This window comes from Durio zibethinus, chromosome 11 (assembly GCF_047325235.1).
Source record: "Durio zibethinus cultivar Kanyao isolate XHJ-2024 chromosome 11, ASM4732523v1, whole genome shotgun sequence".
Lineage (NCBI taxonomy): Eukaryota > Viridiplantae > Streptophyta > Magnoliopsida > Malvales > Malvaceae > Durio > Durio zibethinus.
Window position 1 is genome coordinate 4,023,136 of NC_143172.1, and position 20,915 is coordinate 4,044,050.

Consider the following 20,915-nt stretch of genomic DNA (forward strand, 5'->3'; position numbering starts at 1 on the left):
TGCAAAATTTAACTTGCAAAATTTGAAGGCAAATGTTTAGTGAACCCATATTTAAAATATTGTCAACCAACAATTTACAAGATGTGTTAATTGAGCAAAATAAACACTTATTACTGTGGACATCCAAATTATTTTAAAATAAGAGAGTTACACTAATCACCTTACTTCCGATAAGGGAAGGAAAAAGAAAACTACAGCCACTTAAATCCGTACCTAAGTAACCTGACCCTTGAAAAGAAGTTTGAAGGAGAAGGAAATTTAGCAAAGCCGAATTAAGCTCCAAATTTGGGAACTTTGGCAGCAGACATTTGAGACAAGAAATGCTCTGCGACAATCCTCCGCTGGATTTTGCCAGTCGCAGTTTTTGGCAGGGAATCAGTGATGAAAACCTTCTTGGGGACCTTGAAACTAGCAAGATTCTTCTTGCAATATTGTGAAATAGCTGGCTCTTCTAAGCTTACTCCTTCCCTTGGAATCACTGCACAATTTATCTGCATTCGAAAGAAACAGAGAAATGTTAGACAATAACGCAACAGCAATTCATAAATCACAACCGTTAATGTTTTTCTACAAAGGTGGGCTTTGGCACACGAGAGAGAGACGGTTTCTCACCTCTTCACCATATTTCTCGTCGGGGACACCAAAGGCGACTGCCTGTGCAACATCAGGATGACCTAGTAGCACGGCATCTACCTCAATTGGTGAAATTTTCTCACCTGAGAACGTTAACAAATCAAATATCACATTAAAATTCTGACATACAACCGATTATTTAACTCAAATGACTCTAAATATGAAAACTTCTTTTATGTAACTAATGCAACATAAGAAATTTTTGTCAGCACAAATCGATACCTCCACGATTGATGAGCTCCTTGATCCGACCCACGAGATGTAAGTATCCATCCGAATCGAAAAACCCGACATCGCCAGTGTGGAACCAACCAAAAAGAAAAGCTGATTTATTAGCCTCAGGATTATTCTTATAACCCTTTGTCACATTCAATCCCCTAATACAAACCTCCCCCTTAGCATTAAGCGGCTGAACCTCCCCTTGTTCATTCAAAATCGCCATTTCTTGACCAACAGGCTTCCCAACCGACCCGGCCTTATGCGGGCCACATTCCGGTAATGGGTTTGAAGCCATGAGATGAGATGCCTCAGTCATGGCGTAAGCCTCAAGCACTGGTGCGCCAAATGCCGCCTCTAGCCGAGCCAATATACTCGGGGCCAACGATGCGCTGCAGCTCCTAATAAACCTCAGCTTGGGGTATTCCGGCTCCGGCTTGCTCTCATGGCGGTCCAATATAATCTGGTGTATCGTGGGGACAGCAGTGTACCACGTGGCATTACATTTAGTCATGTCCGTCCAAAATGTCGACGCAGAGAATCTCCCAGCGGCTGGTAGAGTCACCGCGGCCCCGGAAATGAGTGAACTCAGTAAACCAGCTATCAAGCCATGCACGTGAAATAACGGGAGCACGATTACAGTCGAGTCAGACTCAGTGAGTTTATAAACCGATTTAATGTTCGAAACTGAGGCAGCTAGGTTGAGCTGAGTCAAAGGGACACCCTTGGGGCGGCTGGTGGTACCGGATGTATGGAGGAAAAGTGACACGTCAGAAGAGTCATTAACGAGTTCGTAGACCGAGTCAAGATTTGACGCGGGGCTGGAGGAGAGAGTGACTTTGGAATTTGCGTCACAGAGAGTAGCGGACACGTGGGGGATTTTGAGTTTGGAAGCCGCAGCTTGAGCTGGCTTGATGCCTTCGGCTGGGACTAATAAAAGCTTGGATTCAGAATCAGAAAGGTAGAACTCGAATTCCTCAGCGGTGTAAGCCGGGTTTAACGGCGCCGCGGTAGCTCGGCAGCGAATTACAGCCAAGAACATTATCACAAGCTGTCAAAAAAATAAATAAATAATAAATAAAGCATCACCACAAATGAAAAAAGAAATTAAAAAATATAAATGACATTTTATAAATTTTCACAAGAAAAAAAATCAACGTCAATGACATGGACATTTTTTGTTAACTTTTACAAGTTTGAAAAATCTATGGAGAAAAAACCTTGGCTTTGTGCGGTTACAAAGGAATGAAAGGGGAATAACATGGAAAAATAAAAAATAATTTGGCAATATGTTACGGAAAAAATGATGATTTTACTTTGATTTTGGATCTTTTCTCCTCTGTATTTTCTCATCAACAAAACAGAATCTGATTCTAATGTTTTATACAAGGTTTGAACTGATTGAAACGTAAAAGTATAAACAAACCTCGACGGTGTTTGGGAAAGTAAGAGCGACAACATCGCCGGGCTGGATGCCGGAGGCGGTGAGGAGAGAGGCGGCGTGATCGATGAGTTGTTGTAATTGAGCATGTGTCAAATCGAATTTGCCAGAAACTGATAAAGCTCTCCTGCTTGGGAACTCCGCCGCAGCCTTGTTTAGTAATCCTGTCAAAGTTGAACTTTCCATTTTTCTCAACAACCAAACAAAGAAAACGCAATTAATGAGGGGCTGTGTTTGAGAGAAGGGAAGGGAGAGGGTGAGAGAGTTATAAAGGGTTTGAGAGTGAGAGGGATGTTTCGGTCGAGGTTTCGTTAATGGGAGGTGGAAATTGCCAGGTGGCAACTGTTGACGGTCAGTTTGAGTGTGCTCCGCATTGAGAGGTCTTTTCCAACTTCCGACTAATTTTTTGTGCGTTACTTTGTTTTGTCATACGTGGCTTCATTACCGTGGTTGATTGGTCTACTTAATGAAGTGGGGCCACTATTTGGTAAGGACGTGGAATTTGGAAACAACGTGCAGAAAATCAAACTCTTCCCATGAAACAGGGAAAAAAATTTTCAATTTTAATTCTTGATGGCTTTAATATATGTGGCTGGTGGTCGTGGTTTTTGCATGACAAATTTTTGGGCACACTGGGGACAAAGAAAGAATGTGGCCTATACATTAGTTCATTCATGTTCATGCACTCTGTTTTGTCCTTTTTTTTATTTTAAATTATGATTATAATCAGTCCACTTGCATTAACTCTCAAATAAAATGTTAAAACATCAAGTTATTTAAACTTTTTTTATTATACTCTTTTATAATCACGCATTAATCCTAACAATAATCATAGTTAGGATTAAAATAAAATTAAAAAATGACTTGTAAATATCATGATTTAAATATAAATTTTATTAAATAAAATTAAAAAAAAACACGAACCTTATATATTATATGATTTGAGAACAACGACAAAAAAATAAAAATTATATGGTTATCCATTTGGTAAGGAATATGGAGGTATATGCTGTTCCTAAATAATGCAAAACTTCAAGGAAAGCGATGCATGGAACATGGTTAGGTTGTCCATAAGTTGAACCTAAGACGGCTCATTGGAAGCAAAGGAAGGCTCCCTAAAACTAACTATATTATATGTGTGAAACAAATAACTTTGTAATAAAGTAATATATTATTAGGTTACTAAACCAAACAAATGGTTAAGATAGTTGGATCCATGTGTAATCCCCACATCCAAGCAATGTCATTTGCTGGTTAATTTTCCTTTCGTATATTGTAACCCATGCATTAATTTTCTCCATTAAAAATGCATTATTCTTGGGATTCCATTTCCACCCGCAATGTTGTTTCATCAATATATGGCCTATGGGAGATGTAAAAGACAATACTTGATTCTACCGAATTTTTAATCATGACAAGGTAATTATAAATAATATAATAATATTAATTTTTATGTTGTGAATGTTATCCATTTCGACGACGGAATGCTTTAACCTAAAAGTGTCAAACGACTTAACTAGTAGGAAAGCATGCACAATGGAACTACTGCCTCTAATTCTATGAATATTTTATTAAATTAACTGTATAAGAAATGCACCTTTCGTTTTCTTTTTGGAACAATGGATGAACTTTCAATTGATAATTTTTTGAAAATTAGTTTTTTTTTTTTGTTAAATAATTATTTTGAAATTGCATATGAATTTGACTGGTATCCCTACACTTTTTTTTTTAAATTATAAATATAAATTATAATTATAAAAAAATATTATATTGTTTTATAATCAAACAAATAAATTAACCAATAAACTAAAATATAATAAGACAAATTCAATATAAAATTGAATGAAAATTTATTATTTTAAAATTTTTAAGATTTTATCTTATTATTAAGGTAAAATCTCATTGGTTACCTGCAAATTTTTGTTTTGGAAATGGAAAAGGAATTCGAAGGCAAAAGTCCATCAGGTCAAGCGAGCCACTGCCAATAGTGTTTTTTGGTCATAAGGTGTTCCTTGAATTGCTAATTCAATGAATGGACGAATTGGCCAGCCAACCATGTGATATAGAAACGGGAATTACCCACCTATATGTTGGCTAATTGGTTTTCTCTTGCCCAATGTCTCTACCAACTTGTTCCGTCTGATAAGAAAAAAGGTATCTATTCCTACAATTAAAGGAAACAAATTAAATGCTTTGTGAGGAAAAAGTAGTCCTAGAGGAAACAAATTTAGCTTCCCCTTTCATCGTTTTCAAATTCCTTTTGAAAGGGGAATTTTAGAGAAAAAATCACCGAATTTATTTCTTTTATTCTTATGCTATAGTTTATAAAATTAATTTTTTAAATAAAAATATTGTGAATTTAAAAAAGTTATATGCGTTAAAATTTAAATTTTAAAATTATTAGATATATAATCTATTTATATAAAAAAAAAATACTATGTAGTCTTTGTTCTACCATCATAGCTAGCTTAATTATTATAGTTACTTAAACTTGTAAGTATGAAATTTTATCCAAATTAACCCTTCTCTATATAACTCTATGAAGTAGTACATAATTAAAACCAATCGGTTAAAATAATAAAAGGATAAAAAGTAAGAAAATTTTTTAATATATTTTCAAGTACTTTGAGAAAATATTCTGATCACAACAAAACAAAATACATCAAGCTAGTTAACTCCAGATAGGAAGGTTTGTCTTTACATTTTATAGTCAAAGAGTCTGATTAACATCTTAGTCAGCTAAAATATTATTTTCTTTTTATTTTTTTTATAAAAAAAATTTGGAATCAAGAGATAACAAAAAGGTTTAAAGGTATTATCTAATTATAATTTAATCTCAAATTTAGTCATTTTTTAAGCATATACATGTTTTCGTTTTATATACGAAAAATGTGAATATCAAAGTTATACTTTTACCTATAGATCATGAAACATGGTGCATTTCTTATCAAAGAGAAATACATATAACCTCATGGTTTCACAGCAAAAAAATGTCATCTTTTCTTTGGTTTTTTTCTTTCTTTTTCTTTCTTCTCAGGTTTCCTTTTATTATTATTATTATTATTATTATTATTATTATTATTATTATCATGAAACCTAAATCGTCAAGTCTGGTTAGCAAATTACGAAACCTAGACCGTAACAAAAGGAAAACAAGTATGCAACACATCATCTAGTTAGCAAATAAAACCTCAAAGCCCAAAATTATTGTATGACTTTGAGGAGCTAGCTTATCCAATCCGACTAATTGAGTTTTTCAATGAAAGAAGGTGAAGGCTCAAAAAACAACTCAGGCAGGCCAGTCTAGGTTTTCAATGGCTCAAAGAGCCGATGCTTAAAACCGTGGTCCAGCCATTGGATTCCAGAAATCGAAAATGGGCAGGAACCCGGGTGGAAATGGTCAATGAAACGTGTCTATGCAGTTTGTGAGTGGGACAAGAGACCCAATGGAATCAGTTAGCTTGCAAATATGGATAGGTGTTTAATTGTCAACCCATACCCCGTCAGCCCTAAAATGATCAACACGAAACCGTTGATCTAACCATCTGGCCTTGGCCTGCAAGCAAACTATTTGGCCCATAAAAAAATAGTTATGACTTTGGTACAGAATTACAATTAAAATATGGGTTGGCATTTTATCAAATGGTAGGCCCAAACGACGTTCCTCGAAGAAAGGGAATTTGTCCACGTCATGTACCATTTCAAAAAATTGTTAGGGATATATATATGATTTGATCAACACAAATGCTATAAAAAAAAAAATGATTCAGTAATTTCATTAGCAATTCTACATTTGACATCGACTAATGTCCCAATGAAAGTCTTGTCTTGTTAAAAAAAAAATCCTAAGATTAACGGTGAGTGCTTGATTATAAAAAATAATCTATTACAAGACACAAGTTACCAAACAGCTTGCTTACACACAAAGTTTTGTCTTATTTGTTCCGTCAGATTGCATTTTATTCAATTCTTTTTCTTTCCGCCTCATCGACGCAAACGAATACTTACAGAAGATTGATATGAAGGGCTTTGGGTCAACAATTGGAATCTTAAGTCGAATCAAGATTCTATCATCTGACCTAAGGTTAATACTTAAAAAAAAAAAAATAGTACAACCTAGAGCCTTTGACAAACATTAAAAAAAAAATTTAATAAAAATTTTAAAATTTAATTCATTTTTTTTATGTAATAATGTTTAAAAAGTAATATTAAAAAGATCTTAAATTTAATTTTTAATATACAATTTTTTATTATTAAATTGTGACATTTTATATATATATATATATAGACACACAGAAGAGAAGAGAAGAGAAGAGAACTATAAATCAAGGTTAGCAACCTGATTTGCTTGAATTACTTAAAGTAAATTATTTATTTTATTCTTATGCTATAGTTTATAAAATTAATATTTTTTAATAAAAATATTGTAAACTTAAAAATAAAAAATTATATGCGTTCAAATTTGATTTTTAAAATTATTAGATATATAATCTATTTAACAAAAAGAAAAAAAAATACTATATATAGTCTTTGTTCTACCATCATAACTAGCTTATACTTAAACTTGGAAGAATAAAATTTTATCCAATTTAACCTTTATGTATATAACTCTACGAAGTAGTTTATAATTAAAAACAACCAGCTAAAATAATGAAAAGTTAAAGAGTTAAAAATTTCTTCGATATATTTTCAAGTACTTTGAGAAAATATTATGATAACGACAAAACAAAATACATCAAGCTAGTTAGTTCTAGATAAGGAGATTTGTCTTTGCATTTTATAGTTGGAGACTCTAAATAGCATTTTAGTCTATTAGAATTTTAATTTAATTTAATTTTTATAAAAGAAAATTAGAATCAAGGGATAACAATAAAGTTTAGAGGTATTATCTAATTAGAATTTAATTTCAAATTTATTCATTTTTTAAGCATATGCATGTTTTCATCTTATATACGAAAAATGTGGATATCAAAATTATACTTTTACCAATAGACCATGAAACATGGAGTATTTCATATAAAAAAGAAATATATATTTATATATATATATAACCTTATGGTTTCACAGCAAAAAATATCATGTTTTCTTTGGTTTTCTCTTTATTTTTATTTCTCCTTATGTTTCCTTTAAAAAAAAAAAATTATGAAACCTAAATCGTCAAGTCTGACAATTTGACGTTCCTTCACTACTTAGCTTATGTTTGGATTGAGGAAAGATGAAAGAAAAGAAAGGAATGCAAAGGAAACAAAAGAAAATGAGAAATTCTTTTCCTTATTTGTATATGATATAAATAAAAATAAAAGAAAAAAAAGTATGCTTAGTTCCCTTTGATTTCTCTCAACTTTTTTCATTTTTTAATTACACCAAATAGGGGAAAAGGAAGGGAAAGAAAAAAAATATATATATAAAATGACTATTATATCTTTATTAATTCATCTAAATTAAAAGTGCATAAATTTAAACTTCAAAATTAGATTGAAAATATGAAATATTATTTATCGATAATTTTATTATCTCTAATTTTTTTTCTTATTTTTATGAATTTTATAAAATTTAGTAATAACTATTTTTATGAATAAATAAAATTAAATTAAAAATATGAAATACATTAACACAATTATATAAATGCTATAGTAAAAATAAAGATGATCAAAAGTTATAATTGAAAAAAATAATATAATAAATTATTTCTATTTTTTTATTATTTAACCATTAGGATTTATTTATTTTATTTTTCTTTATTACTTTTAATTATTCAAATAAAAAATACATATATCTTTAAAAAAAATTATTTTATTTTTTACTAATATTTATCAAAACATAACGATCGAAAACAAAAGAAAACAAGTATGTAACACATTATCTAGTTAGCAAATTAAACCTCGAAGCCCAAAAGTATTGTATGACTATGAGGAGCTAGCTTATCCAATCCGACTAGTTAAGTTTTTCAATGAAAGGACGTGAAGGCTCAAAAAACAACTCAGGCAGGCCAGTCTAGGTTTTCAATGGCTCAAAGAGCCGATGCTTAAAACCGTGGTCCAGCTATTGGATTCAACTAATCGAAAATGGGCAGGAACGCCGGTGGAAATGGTCAATGAAACGTGTCTATGCTGTTTGTGAGTGGGACAAGAGACCCAATGGAATCAGCTAGCTTGCAAATATGGATAGGTGTTTAATTGTCAACCCATCTCCCTTCAGCCCTAAAATGATCAACACGAAACCGTTGATCTAACCATCTGGCCTTGGCCTGCAAGCAAACTATTTGGCCCATAAAAAAATGGTTATGACTTTGGTACAGAATTACAATTAAAATATGGATTGGCATTTTATCAAATGGTAGGCCCAAACGACGTTCCTCAAAGAAGGGAATTTGTCCACGTCATATACCATTCCAATAAATTGTTAGGGATATATGATTTGATCAATACAAATGCTACAAAAAAAAAAAAAGATTCAGTAATTTCATTAGCAATTGTTTCTATATTTGACATCGACTAATGTTCCAATGAAAGTTTTGTCTTATTAAAAAAAAAAGTTTAACGGTGAATGCTTCAATATAAAAAAATAAATTACAAGACACAAACAGCTTGCTTATATAACTAATTACACACAAGTTTTGTCTTATTTGTTCAGTCAGATTGGATTTCATTAAAGTCTGCTTCTTTGCACCTCATCGACGAAAACGAATACTAATAGAAAATTGATGCGATGATTTTCATAATGAACCTAGACACAAAGGGCTTTGGGTCAAGGAATCTTAAATCGAATCAAGATTCTATCATCTGACGTAAAGTTAAAACTAAAAAAAAAAAAAAATAGTACAACCTGGAGCCGTTGACATACATAAAAGAAAATTTAAAAAAATTTTAATAAAAAATTTAAATTTAATTCAGTTTTTTTTTTAAGTAATAACTTTTAAAAAAATAATATTTAAGACCTTAAATTTAAATTTTAACATATACATAATTTTTTATTATCAAATTGTGACATTTTACTTAAAAAAATACATATATATATATATATATATAGAGAGAGAGAGAGAGAGAGAAGAGAAGAGGATAACTATAAATCAAGGTTAGCAACTCGATTTGCTTGAATTACGTGAAGTATATTATCTTGAAAGTTTGGTGGCGTGGTGACAACCAAGTATTTTATAAAAAAAGAAGTCCAGAATTAACGGCATTTCCAGCATTACTTGTTTGAATTTTGAGTGTTTGGCGGTTCAAGCAGCTAAATAAATGGGTATTTCTTAGCCGAAGAAAACTCCGAGGAGGTATCCGAAATTAGTTTCAGTTTTTATCTTTCACGTAAACATTTTTCTTTTCTTCTTTTACTATAAGGTACGTATTCTAAGCATAATTCTGGCATAATCCTAGCAGTTATTTTTTCTTTTCATTTCAGGTTATATTTCATTTACTTGAGTACCGGTTTTGAAGATTTTATGGTAGTTCTGTTAGCCTTTGCATCAGTATCATGCCATATTACCTAATTTGATAATACCAAAACTAGAAAACATGAAATCCAAGATTATCAAGAAATCAAACGAGTTAAGGAAAATTTTTGAGACATTAGCGTCATTCTTTCATAGCTTTGGTTCCACCTTTTTCTATTTGTGGGAGAACATATTCCATGGATACACGGCCGACTAACCTTGTTTGGGGGGGACACAATGTCAGCCAACCCATTTAAAATTCTGTTAAAATCATATTGCTTGGTCCCTCCAGCCAAAAGTCCACGTAACCACCCACCAAATTTTTGTTCTCCTGTTTTTTGCCTCTCTTCTCCATCTATTTGGTCAAACAAATCATCAAATTTGATCCTCAATTATTGCCTCTTCACCCATAATTTTGATCCGATATCTTAATGCTCCACCACCCTTGACAAAACAGTATCCCCCTATTTCAAAAAAAAAAAATTTTGGTGGTATATAAAAGGGTTATTACTTGGGGCAAAAACCTTATACTGATAAAAACTGCAAAACCCTGTTTCTTTTACAGGAAAATTAAGAAGCAAGAACTCGAACATGGCGACGAAGTTGTTAGCATTGGCATGCATACGAAACGAGAGTTATGGGGGTTTGTCACCAAGGCCTCATTATCCTTCGATGCCGAAGTACCCGAAAGGGGTCTCGGCACAAGAAACAAGCTTGCAAGGATCAGAGGCCAAGGCAATGTTTTCAGTTATCGGAATGACATGTTCAGCCTGCGCTGGATCCGTCGAGAAGGCTGTCAAGAGGCTTCCAGGGATCAAGGAAGCCGTCGTTGATGTTTTGAACAATAGGGCGCAAGTTATGTTCTATCCTAGTTTTGTCACTGTAAGTTTGAGTTCGTACGTGTTTGTCTTTTTGTTATTGTTTTGTCTGTTTTTTCTTTTTTTTTTTTTTTCTTTCAGTTGTTCAATGGAAATTTGTTTAAGGTTCTCTGGAATTTTTATTTTGCTTAATTTGTTTAAGGTTCTTTGGAATTTTTTTGGCCATTTTCTTCTCAGAAATTTTAAAACTTTAGGGAATTTCATTGCTGCGATAACTCAAAGTTAGCTCTGAAATCTATTGTCTAAGAAGAAGAATCAGTAGATGAATTAGAACCAATTTAAATAGGTTCAAATGTTCAAAATTGTAACTTGGCAATAGACCCATATGCTTTATTAGAATGGAGAAATGACTACTTTCAAGGAAAAAATGAAACAAATAATGAGTTCTTTGATGTCAATTGTCCTTCTTCGCTAACAGACAGAAAACAAGATTTGGTTTTCTCTTCCTTTTCCTATTGGTTACCCAACATTGTGTTTATTGGCTTTCTTTCCTTTTTTCTTTTTGTTGCTTTGCTTGTGGATGATGAAGAAGAAATACGTCAAGTTCACATGATTATGAACTTGATTTTGACTTCCATAAATGGTTCACCTATAAAAATGGGGCCAGCATGGCTTAACCTGGAGCCTGAGACCCGACCTTATGGTTTAAGTAATCAAAAGCATGTGTCCTGTACTTTGGGCCTGAAATTTTAAGTCAGGCTCAGTTCTTTGTCTATCTTGTCATGGAAGGATTAGAGATCAAATCTTTGCTTGTGTATTTGTCAGGCTTAGTATTAGAAGAGATAATTGGAGTAAGATCTTTGAAAATATAAAGCACAAAAACCACAATGAATCTGGATATCTAAAATGTTTAAATTACAGTTCTATGACTATCATTCTATCCAAGCCATTCTTTTTTCTTATCATAGTCTATTGTGTGCAATCATAATTACAAATGAATCTGAAGATTGATGAGAAACAAGTGCTTTTGAATTATAAAAGGTTTCTTGTAGGTTAATTTGATCAAATTGAAAAGAAATAATTTTCATAACTGAAACTATTTTGTTGAAATTATTACAAGATTGCTGTCTCCAGTAAGTTATTTGAAACGAGAACAATTAGCTCTCTACATATTTGATTGTAACTAAAAGAAAAAAGAGCAGTTCTCAATGCAGGTACTACTATGTCAAGAATTGTGCTTTACCTTGTTTACTATTTGGTGATAAATTCAAAATGACTGATAGGCTATGACTGAGGTTTTGCTGCAACTTTGGCAATTTTCTACTTGGTCATGGTTACTGATGCAAAAGTTTTACTTGATGGCAGTGTGTGAATAAACTAAAGTCTAAAATGTATTCATTGTTCCTGCAATTTCATGAAGTTGCAGAATTTGGCTTAACACTCATTATGCACTTGCTGGACCTGATGCTGTTTTGTTTTTTTATATTTCCAATCTGTTGGTTTTTTTGCTTCTTTTTGTTCGCTAAGCTTTTGAAATTATAAAAATTTTACAGGAGGAGACCATTCGTGAGGCCATTGAAGATGTTGGATTTCAAGCTGCATTGATTAAAGATGAGACAAATGAGAAGTCTACCCAAGTATGTCGAATACGCATTAACGGAATGACTTGTACTTCTTGCTCCTCCACTGTTGAAAAAGCTTTGCAGGCAATTCACGGTGTGCAAAAGGCCCAAGTGGCTTTAGCAACTGAAGAAGCAGAATGCCATTATGATCCAAAAATTGTCACTCACAATCAGCTAATGGAAGCAATAGAAGATGCTGGATTTGAAGCCATACTTGTTAGCACAGGAGAAGACATGAGCAAGATTGATCTTCAAGTTGATGGCGTAAGGACTGGTAATTCAATGAGAATGCTTGAAAATTCCATTCAAGCACTTCCAGGGGTTCAAGCTGTTGACATATCATCTGAGCTCAAAAAAATTTCGGTTTCGTACAAACCAGATATGACAGGACCAAGAAACTTTATCAAAGTGATTGAGTCAACTGGGAGTAGCAGGCGTTTCAAGGCAACTATATTTCCTGACGGAGAAGGAGGTCGAAGGGAGACTCATAGAAAAGAGGAAATCAATCAGTACTTTAGATCCTTCCTGTGGAGCTTGATTTTCACTATTCCTGTATTTTTAACCTCCATGATTTTTATGTATATCCCTGGAATTAAGCATGGATTGGACACAAAAGTAGTCAATATGCTAACAGTTGGTGAGATTATGAGGTGGGTGCTATCAACTCCAGTGCAATTCATAATAGGGCGTCGATTCTATGCTGGTTCCTACAAAGCATTGCGCCATGGTTCTGCCAATATGGATGTTTTAATTGCCTTGGGAACAAATGCAGCTTACTTTTATTCTGTCTACACAGTGTTAAGAGCTGCTACCTCTCCAAATTTTGAGGGTACAGATTTTTTTGAGACAAGTGCAATGCTTATCTCATTTATTCTACTTGGGAAGTATCTGGAGGTTCTTGCCAAGGGAAAGACATCTGAGGCTATTGCCAAGCTTATGAACCTTGCACCTGAGGCAGCAATATTGTTGACTTTGGATGAGGAGGGAAATGTGACAAGGGAAGAAGAAATTGATAGTCGATTGATACAAAAGAATGATATTATCAAAATTATTCCTGGTGCAAAAGTAGCTTCAGATGGTTTTGTTTTGTGGGGGCAAAGCCACATAAATGAAAGCATGATAACAGGAGAAGCACGACCAGTGGCAAAGAGGAAGGGTGACACGGTTATTGGAGGCACAGTGAATGAGAATGGAGTACTACATATTAAGGCAACAAAGGTTGGTTCAGAAAGTGCACTGGCACAGATTGTTCGGCTTGTTGAGTCTGCTCAGATGGCTAAAGCTCCTGTACAGAAGTTTGCTGACCGCATTTCCAAATATTTTGTGCCTCTGGTGAGAGAATAGAATATTGTTTTCATGTCCTCTTAGGCTTGTTTCATAAAGTTGTTTAAGTTAGATTATCATTTGTTTCACATGTTCAAGACTTTGCTAGCATCTCAGTTACTGTTGTCTTTCACAGGTGATCATTCTTTCACTTTCAACGTGGCTTGCCTGGTTTTTAGCTGGAAAGTTCCATGGCTACCCGGAATCATGGATACCATCTTCGATGGATAGTTTTGAGCTTGCACTTCAGTTTGGAATCTCTGTCATGGTCATAGCTTGTCCGTGTGCTCTAGGCCTTGCAACCCCTACTGCTGTTATGGTTGGTACCGGAGTTGGTGCATCTCAAGGCGTATTAATTAAAGGAGGTCAAGCATTGGAAGGTGCACATAAGGTTAGCGCATGCTTTTCTTCTTGCACTTTGCTAGTTTTCGTGAATTCAGCTACTTTATTGTTGATTTTGAAAAATCTGTTACTGCTTCAAGACCTTTTTCTATATGGACATATTAACATGCTGCAAAGCTTTGCCTTTAAAAACGAAAGAAATAGTCTAAAGTACCATTCTAACCAAAACAGTTGTAGATTCAGATTGTTTCTTTTCTTCAGAATATTGGGAAAGAAAGAAGATTCGAACTCATTATTTGAAGAATACTTTGCTAAGTTTTGTCTAACGGTGACATATAGTATCTTTAAGTACTAAATAGTCTAGTTAAGGTACCCTCAGGTAGTGATGTTTTCTTCTTACTTAGATGTGAGCCACTTGGTATTCTTATTTTGCTTCTTATTGTTCCATCGATATAGGTAAATTGCATCGTATTTGACAAGACGGGAACTCTTACAGTTGGAAAGCCAGTGGTTGTTAACACAAGACTCTTAAAAAATATGGTGCTTCATGAATTCTATGAGCTTGTTGCTGCAACTGAGGTAACACTTTTCACCATTGAAATCTGACAGGTTGAGAGAAGTTCTTTTTATAAAATAATCATGAATGCTATCAGCCTTCAAACCTTCTTGAGTGGATCTTACAAACTTCAAATGGACTGACTCAAACATTCTCTTATTATGAATGCTGATAATGTGGTACTGAATTGGTCAGGTAAACAGTGAGCATCCACTAGCCAAGGCCATTGTTGAGTATGCCAAGAAGTTCAGAGAAGATGAAGAGAACCCTGCTTGGCCAGAAGCACGAGACTTTGCCTCTGTAACGGGTCATGGAGTGAAAGCCGTTGTCAGGAACAGGGAAGTAATTGTGGGAAACAAGAGCTTGATGTTGGACTCCAACATTGCTATTCCAGCTGATGCTCAAGATATGCTAACAGAAACTGAAAGGATGGCACAAACTGGCATTTTAGTATCAATAGATGGGGAAGTGACCGGAGTTCTAGCCATATCTGATCCAGTGAAACCGGGTGCTCAGGAAGTTATTTCTATTCTCAAGTCTATGAATGTTAGAAGCATCATGGTGACAGGTGACAATTGGGGAACTGCAAGTTCCATTGCCAGGCAAATTGGAATTGAAACTGTTGTTGCAGAAGCCAAACCTGAACATAAAGCTGAGAAAGTAAAAGACTTGCAGGTAAATATATGATCATTGGTGGTTCATAAAAAAGTTGCCGGCATCTTTACTAAAACACCTTTTTTTTTTTTTTCATTTTTCTTAATACAAGGCAGCAGGATATGTTGTGGCAATGGTAGGAGACGGCATTAATGACTCACCAGCACTTGTGGCAGCAGATGTTGGAATGGCAATTGGTGCTGGCACAGATATTGCTATAGAGGCAGCTGACATTGTTCTCATGAAGAGCAACTTAGAGGATGTGATCACTGCCATACACCTTTCAAGGAAAACCTTTTCCCGTATTCGTCTGAACTACATCTGGGCTTTGGGTTATAATATTCTTGGTATTCCAATAGCTGCTGGGGCTCTTTTTCCATCTACTGGATTTCGTTTACCTCCATGGATTGCTGGAGCTGCAATGGCTGCCTCTTCAGTTAGCGTCGTTTGCTGCTCCCTCTTGTTAAAGAATTACAAAAGACCCAAGAAGCTGGAAAACCTTGAGATAGGCGGAATAAAAATCGAGTGATGGATGATAAAGGTTCTAAATCCACTTTCTTATGTATATATTTAGGGTCGTGAAATTTGGCAAGCTATGATAAAGCTGTTTGGTAGTCAATCAGTGAATGCAATATATAAATAGAATGGTTTTAGGCTGGCTGGGAAATTTTGTACATAAAGTGGTGCTGTAATGATTTTTAGTATATTATTTGCTACAGTATAAATTAGACCTGAAGGAGAGCATAGAAATCATATGGCTGCAAATTCTTGGACTATGCAATATATAAATAGAGCATTGAAAAAACTTGATTATTATAACTACTCTTCACCTTATCTAACTCTGAGTCAGCTTATAGAGCAGATAGATACAAATTATTTATGGTCCAAATCGTGGCAAAACTCGTTGATAATAACCATGATGAAGCAGGAAAAACTGAGGACATGGAGAAACACCTAGGAGGTTTTGATAGTCTTGCTAGAGACATTCCGTGAATGGCCTACAACATGCCATCTGTCCTGGCAGGCAGCCGACGGAAGAAGTTAATCGGCGCTGGAGGCAACCTGTAGCGAAATCTTGGGTGTCTCATCACATAGAACCCTGCCAAAGCTGCTATCACTTGAAATGGTGTCACAAACAAAACTATGGCATCTATAAGGCAGAATGTAATGAAGATGGCAGTAGCACGTGGGTCTCGCCAGCTTAGGAGTGCTTGAAACCGCTCCCCCTGTGTTGCAACATCACCAATCACAGTCTGAATTCTACCAGCCATACTCCTCAACCGATCATACCTCATTCTAACCAGCTCTGAGCTCTTGCTTGTTGGAAACGTATCAAATTCCTCATCAAGCTCATCGGGGTGCACTGCCTCAGCTTGTGAAATCTTTGTGTTCATGTGAGGAGGATACCTTGGTCGATAGCGGAAGTTCCACACTCCTGTTAGAAACATGTAAAGGAAAATTGTGGGCAAGATCAATTCTGGGAGGCAAGCAAGCATTAAAAAGAGCACATGGACCAGAACTGTTGTGACAGGATTCTTCCACATGCAGATATCACCAAACCATTTCCCAACAGCAAACAACCCTGAGAAAACTGTCATTAGTCGAAAGAAATTTGCTTTACTTTTACGCATGCTCCAAAGGTGTGAGTCCACATCAGACATATACTCAACTACCTCCTTCCGAAGTGGAGGCTCTGCTCGACCTAAACGAGCTGCCACTATAATCACAGCTTGGTGGCGTAGCATGTCAAGCTGCATCACACTGAAGGGCCTAACATAGTGCATTTTGGGTAGTAGTGGTCGTGAATATTGGTAAAGCATGTTTACGAAAGATGTACATGTAAATCGTATTGCCAAATGCAATTCCCCCATCTTCTTAACTCCAGTAGGATGAAGAACCAACAAGGGATAAGAATGTGTGTAAATGCGACCTGCTTCCAATGTAGAAATGCGAATCCTAACCTTCCCGATCTTCAGGTCCTTGTTGCCATTTGAACCCTTCTCTCCAAGCTGGCTGTTGTCAAATACACCAACTGTGAGAACAGTAGCAGGATCAAAAACTTCCCAAGTGTACTGTTCATTATATTTTGGGGACAGACTGTCTACAAGGGTGCGGGTGCGGACCCATTTATGACCATACTTTGCTACACAGTAGGTATCTGATGTTCCCCTTCCATCTCGTGTTTCCATAGGATGGAGACCTACAGCATTTAAGATGCCAAGTTCCAAGATTCCAATTGGTGGCCTCCAGAGTTGCTTCGCTGTAGGGCGGAGATCACTGCTGTAGTGAGTAGACTCATCAAGCACATGATATCCTCCATCTAAACAAACACGAAGATTGATACGGCTAGAAAACTTCTCTTTCTTCAACTGATCTACATCCACAGCAACTGGCTTTTCAAGGTTGAACCAACGAGAATGAATCATTCGATCATCAGCACGCTTCTCTATGGTGTTCAATGGTATAATGACCCTCCCAATGATCTCATCTTTGCCAGGAGCCACACGATCCTCAACTGAAAGAACCAGATGATCTTCAAGGGGTTCAGCAGCAACAAACAGAAGATCCTCATTCCAGATGGCATTCAGAGTCCGAGCCTGACATGGCTTTGTTTTCAGAGCCTGGTGGCCTATTTGTGCCTTAACATACACATCGGGGAAACGGTTCTTCTCTGTTGGCACCAGGTCTTGCGCCTCGACAATATTAACTCGCACATACCACAATCGAGGTGAATGATAGACCTTTGAACGTAGCACTGTGAATGTAGCCGGTGTGCTATCAACAGGTGTAGCTGCATCAGAGTGCCATGCATCAGAAAAAGCCTCATCTGCTTGAGTTCCAATCCAGACAGAAAGCATCAGCTCACCCTTTATCTTCTCTCTTTTCTTATCCTCAAGCCGGTACCACTCTGGAGCCAGAGGACTATCCGGTGGGACACGTAATGGTACCTCACTGATATCAAACCTTATAATTCCAACAAAGTCATCTTTGACCAGATCCTTGTCCTTAATCACAACTTCTAGAACAGAAGCTTGCATTCGATCCCTTGAAAAGGCGAATACCTGGTTCCACTCTGGATTTTGCTTTTTCTCAAAGTGCTTTGTTATTCCTTTGTAGTTTCCAACCTTTACCTCCACAAATGGATCAATACTCCCTGTAACATCCATTGCAGGAAGTTCACGAGCTTTAACAACCCTTACGTAGAGAAAATGCATCCGCTCAACAAGATCATAAGTACTCGCAGTCTTGTCTCCATGGATAACACGCCCCCCAACAACTCTTCCCCCACCAAGAAAGGGACTGGTTTCTTTAAGTGCAAAATCTGCAGATTGTGCTGATTCTGCAGAGTACATGCGAACTAGCTTTGGAGGAGGTGGTTCGGGTTTCATCTCATCAGCAATGTACTTTGGTATGTGATGATGATGAACAGCTGGATCAGAAAAATGATGGTGATCATGTTTGTGTAGATTTGGGTTGGGAAGATGACGAAAGGTGTGTCTTGATTCAACTCTGTCTTTCATGACCGGGCCTTGAACTGTATGGGAATGCAAATGAGTCACATGGGGTTCGTTAGCAGGCAAAGAATCAACAGCAGGTGCTGGGATTGAGGACTTTATGGATGGATCGTCTGTAATATATACTTTTAAGCCGAGCTCTCCTCTGACACGTGAAAATATGGCACGCTTTTCCAAAGGGTATTGCAAGACAACAGCATCAGAGTAGGGAACAAATGAAGTCCCAGTTAGACAAACCTTCCCGAGAAACGATCTGGTGTTAGTACCTCTGATATAAGTGTAGACATAGGCATCAAGATTTAGATAATGGAGGATGGAAGGATCAGAGATGTTGAAGTTAAAGCTTTCATTCCAAACAGGGTTGAGATCCTTTTCCTTGATAGTGGTACGGAACTTCTGACCATCAAAGCAGAGCTCCACAAAGGCACTGGATGAACCTTGCGGATCTTTAGGCAAAAGATTGTGGGCACTGACCACATCAACCCCTAGCTTAAGGTTGCTCATCTTATGTGTTAGAAAGTGATCTTGTTTAAGGAAATTTGAAAACGCGCTGAAAAGAAAGACAGCTAAAGGTACCTGCAACAGGAATAAGAAATTATTAACTATTGACAATGAACATCCGTAACAGAAAGAAAAGCATTGCAGGGAAAAAAACAAAAATCCATTAAAAACTCATTGAATGTAGTCTTGAATGATACTTACGGATTACAATAGAAGGTCACTAATTATAAATGATTTAATCTTACCTTAGGCAATGGTCATATGTTTACAGGAACCTTCACTTTTCAGGGTAATGCAGGCACTGTTCACATAAGGAGAACATGCAGTAGCAAATGGAAATTGATCACAACAAGCAAAGGCACCCTTATAACAGTGCTTATCCTCGAACATGCAAGAAACCAATCAGATACAGTGAAACAGGGAGGGAGATTCATTCACAAATACAAGGAAACATGACACATCCAAATGAATTTTCAGCTTATAAAACGATTCTCCAATGAGTCGGTACTTCTAAAAAATGCACATCATCAAAGCTCCTCGTTGAAAAAGATCTAAATATGAATTATATATACAAAAAAAAGATGCTACCACTTTGCACATGACTCTGCACTCTTTAAGCTAAAGATCCTTATATCACGCTTAAAACACATGAGCTTTTGCTCATAATATACGCCATTAAATTGAAGTATAAGATCTCTACACTTTCTTCATCTCTCAACAACAAAAAGAAACAAAAAAGAAATTGTGAAGAAACAAAAGAACAAAAAGAAAATCTTCAACCGCTTTAATCTTTAAGTAAATGTAAATAAATATCTCAGCGCACAATGAAAACGAAACGATGTACTACTTAGAAGTTACTAATTAATATCCTTTGTTTTCTCGGCAACCAAACAGAGGTTAAAGGAAAGATAATTAAATGAAAATTTTATATAATATTAACAATAAAGATGCCGTTAAACGTGCACAACAGAGTAGAAAACTGAACAATGAAGTTGAGGAAAAAGAACAGAAAGCATCAGTTAAATTTTATTCAACGAAATTAATTTTTTATTTCTTTTCTCGTTAAATATAAACAAAAATATTGAATTTTCTTGATTAAAATCCACAATGTACTTCGAAAATAAGATCAAACGAAGCTAAAAATCGTAAAGCTAGTCTCAGCTGCTTTTGGGTTGGCCATTCAAACGCCATTACCAAAACAAAAGAAAAAACAATTGAAATTCACCTCCTCTGAGATGTGAGCTGAAACGTCTTCAAACTTGAAACATTTCTTAAAGAAATGGCAACCTCGCTCCTCTCCATGAATACACTTTGCATTTGAAATGCATTAAAGTTTCTGAGAAAAGTAGAAGAAAAAGAAAAGATAAGAGTTATTGCAGGTTAACGCTAAGCTCGATAATCGAGGCGACAGATAGAGAAAGAAGAAAACAACAATGCAGCCATTTGACAACAGGAAAAAAAAAAAAGTTTCAAGTAGTCAAAACAGGATGTCGTTTTCGTTTCGGATCGTTTTTGACTAGTCTTACGTTAGGATTTTAGATTGTCAATCGGTTGAGGGTGTGTAAGGTGTGCACCACCTCACTGTAATTATCACGAGGTGTGATCTACGGTGCGCCCATCTTTTATCATGTGGGGGTGATAAAAAGGAGATCTGTACCAGTTCTGTCTCCATGTCTACACCAGGGTAAAAAAAAAAAAACGCTCCAATTTACTAATAATCCAGTTATAGACTTTGTACCGCTTGGATTCTGCGGTGTAATTAATTTTTTAACTGCTGTAAGTGGCTGCTTAAATGAAACATTAATTTTCATTCATTTAATGCATACTCACCTGATTGTTATAGTCAGTGTTTGTTGTAGTCA

General features: G+C 35.6%; 2 protein-coding genes and 1 pseudogene across 4 annotated transcripts; 1 reads left to right on the forward strand and 2 right to left on the reverse strand.

Moving 5' to 3' along the window:
• Window positions 1–90: 90 nt before the first annotated feature.
• LOC111290535 (putative CoA ligase CCL9) lies at window positions 91–2,526 on the reverse strand. The gene is made up of 4 exons (XM_022881883.2): window positions 2,276–2,526; window positions 856–1,900; window positions 613–716; window positions 91–491 (listed from the first exon to the last, which is right to left on the reverse strand). The coding sequence occupies exons 1-4, from the start codon at window positions 2,474–2,476 to the stop codon at window positions 273–275; spliced, it is 1,569 nt and encodes a 522-aa protein (XP_022737618.2). The 5' UTR covers window positions 2,477–2,526; the 3' UTR covers window positions 91–272.
• Window positions 2,527–10,249: 7,723 nt separating this feature from the next.
• Window positions 10,250–15,856, forward strand: LOC111290362 (putative copper-transporting ATPase HMA5). Of its 2 annotated transcripts, XM_022881643.2 has the most exons (6): window positions 10,250–10,604; window positions 12,094–13,494; window positions 13,622–13,876; window positions 14,284–14,406; window positions 14,579–15,058; window positions 15,150–15,856. In XM_022881643.2, the coding sequence occupies exons 1-6, from the start codon at window positions 10,314–10,316 to the stop codon at window positions 15,564–15,566; spliced, it is 2,967 nt and encodes a 988-aa protein (XP_022737378.1). In that variant the 5' UTR covers window positions 10,250–10,313; the 3' UTR covers window positions 15,567–15,856. The 2 variants fall into 2 exon arrangements, with proteins under 2 accessions (XP_022737378.1, XP_089623896.1); XM_089767770.1 differs by lacking the exon at window positions 14,284–14,406.
• On the reverse strand, window positions 15,755–20,337 carry LOC111290361 (multiple C2 domain and transmembrane region protein 7 pseudogene; annotated as a pseudogene). The gene has a single exon (XR_016346217.1). The product of XR_016346217.1 is annotated as a multiple C2 domain and transmembrane region protein 7 pseudogene (transcript).
• Window positions 20,338–20,915: the final 578 nt, after the last annotated feature.

Coding starts and splice junctions, on each gene's coding strand:
- LOC111290535 (XM_022881883.2), bottom strand. CDS start 2,476: ATGGAAAGTTCAACTTTGACAGGATTACTAAACAAGGCTGCGGCGGAG. Junction 717..855: donor GGAGCTCATCAATCGTGGAG/GTATCGATTTGT, acceptor TAACGTTCTCAG/GTGAGAAAATTTCACCAATT. Junction 492..612: donor ACGAGAAATATGGTGAAGAG/GTGAGAAACCGT, acceptor TTTCGAATGCAG/ATAAATTGTGCAGTGATTCC.
- LOC111290362 (XM_022881643.2), top strand. CDS start 10,314: ATGGCGACGAAGTTGTTAGCATTGGCATGCATACGAAACGAGAGTTAT. Junction 10,605..12,093: donor TCTATCCTAGTTTTGTCACT/GTAAGTTTGAGT, acceptor AAAATTTTACAG/GAGGAGACCATTCGTGAGGC. Junction 15,059..15,149: donor AGAAAGTAAAAGACTTGCAG/GTAAATATATGA, acceptor TCTTAATACAAG/GCAGCAGGATATGTTGTGGC.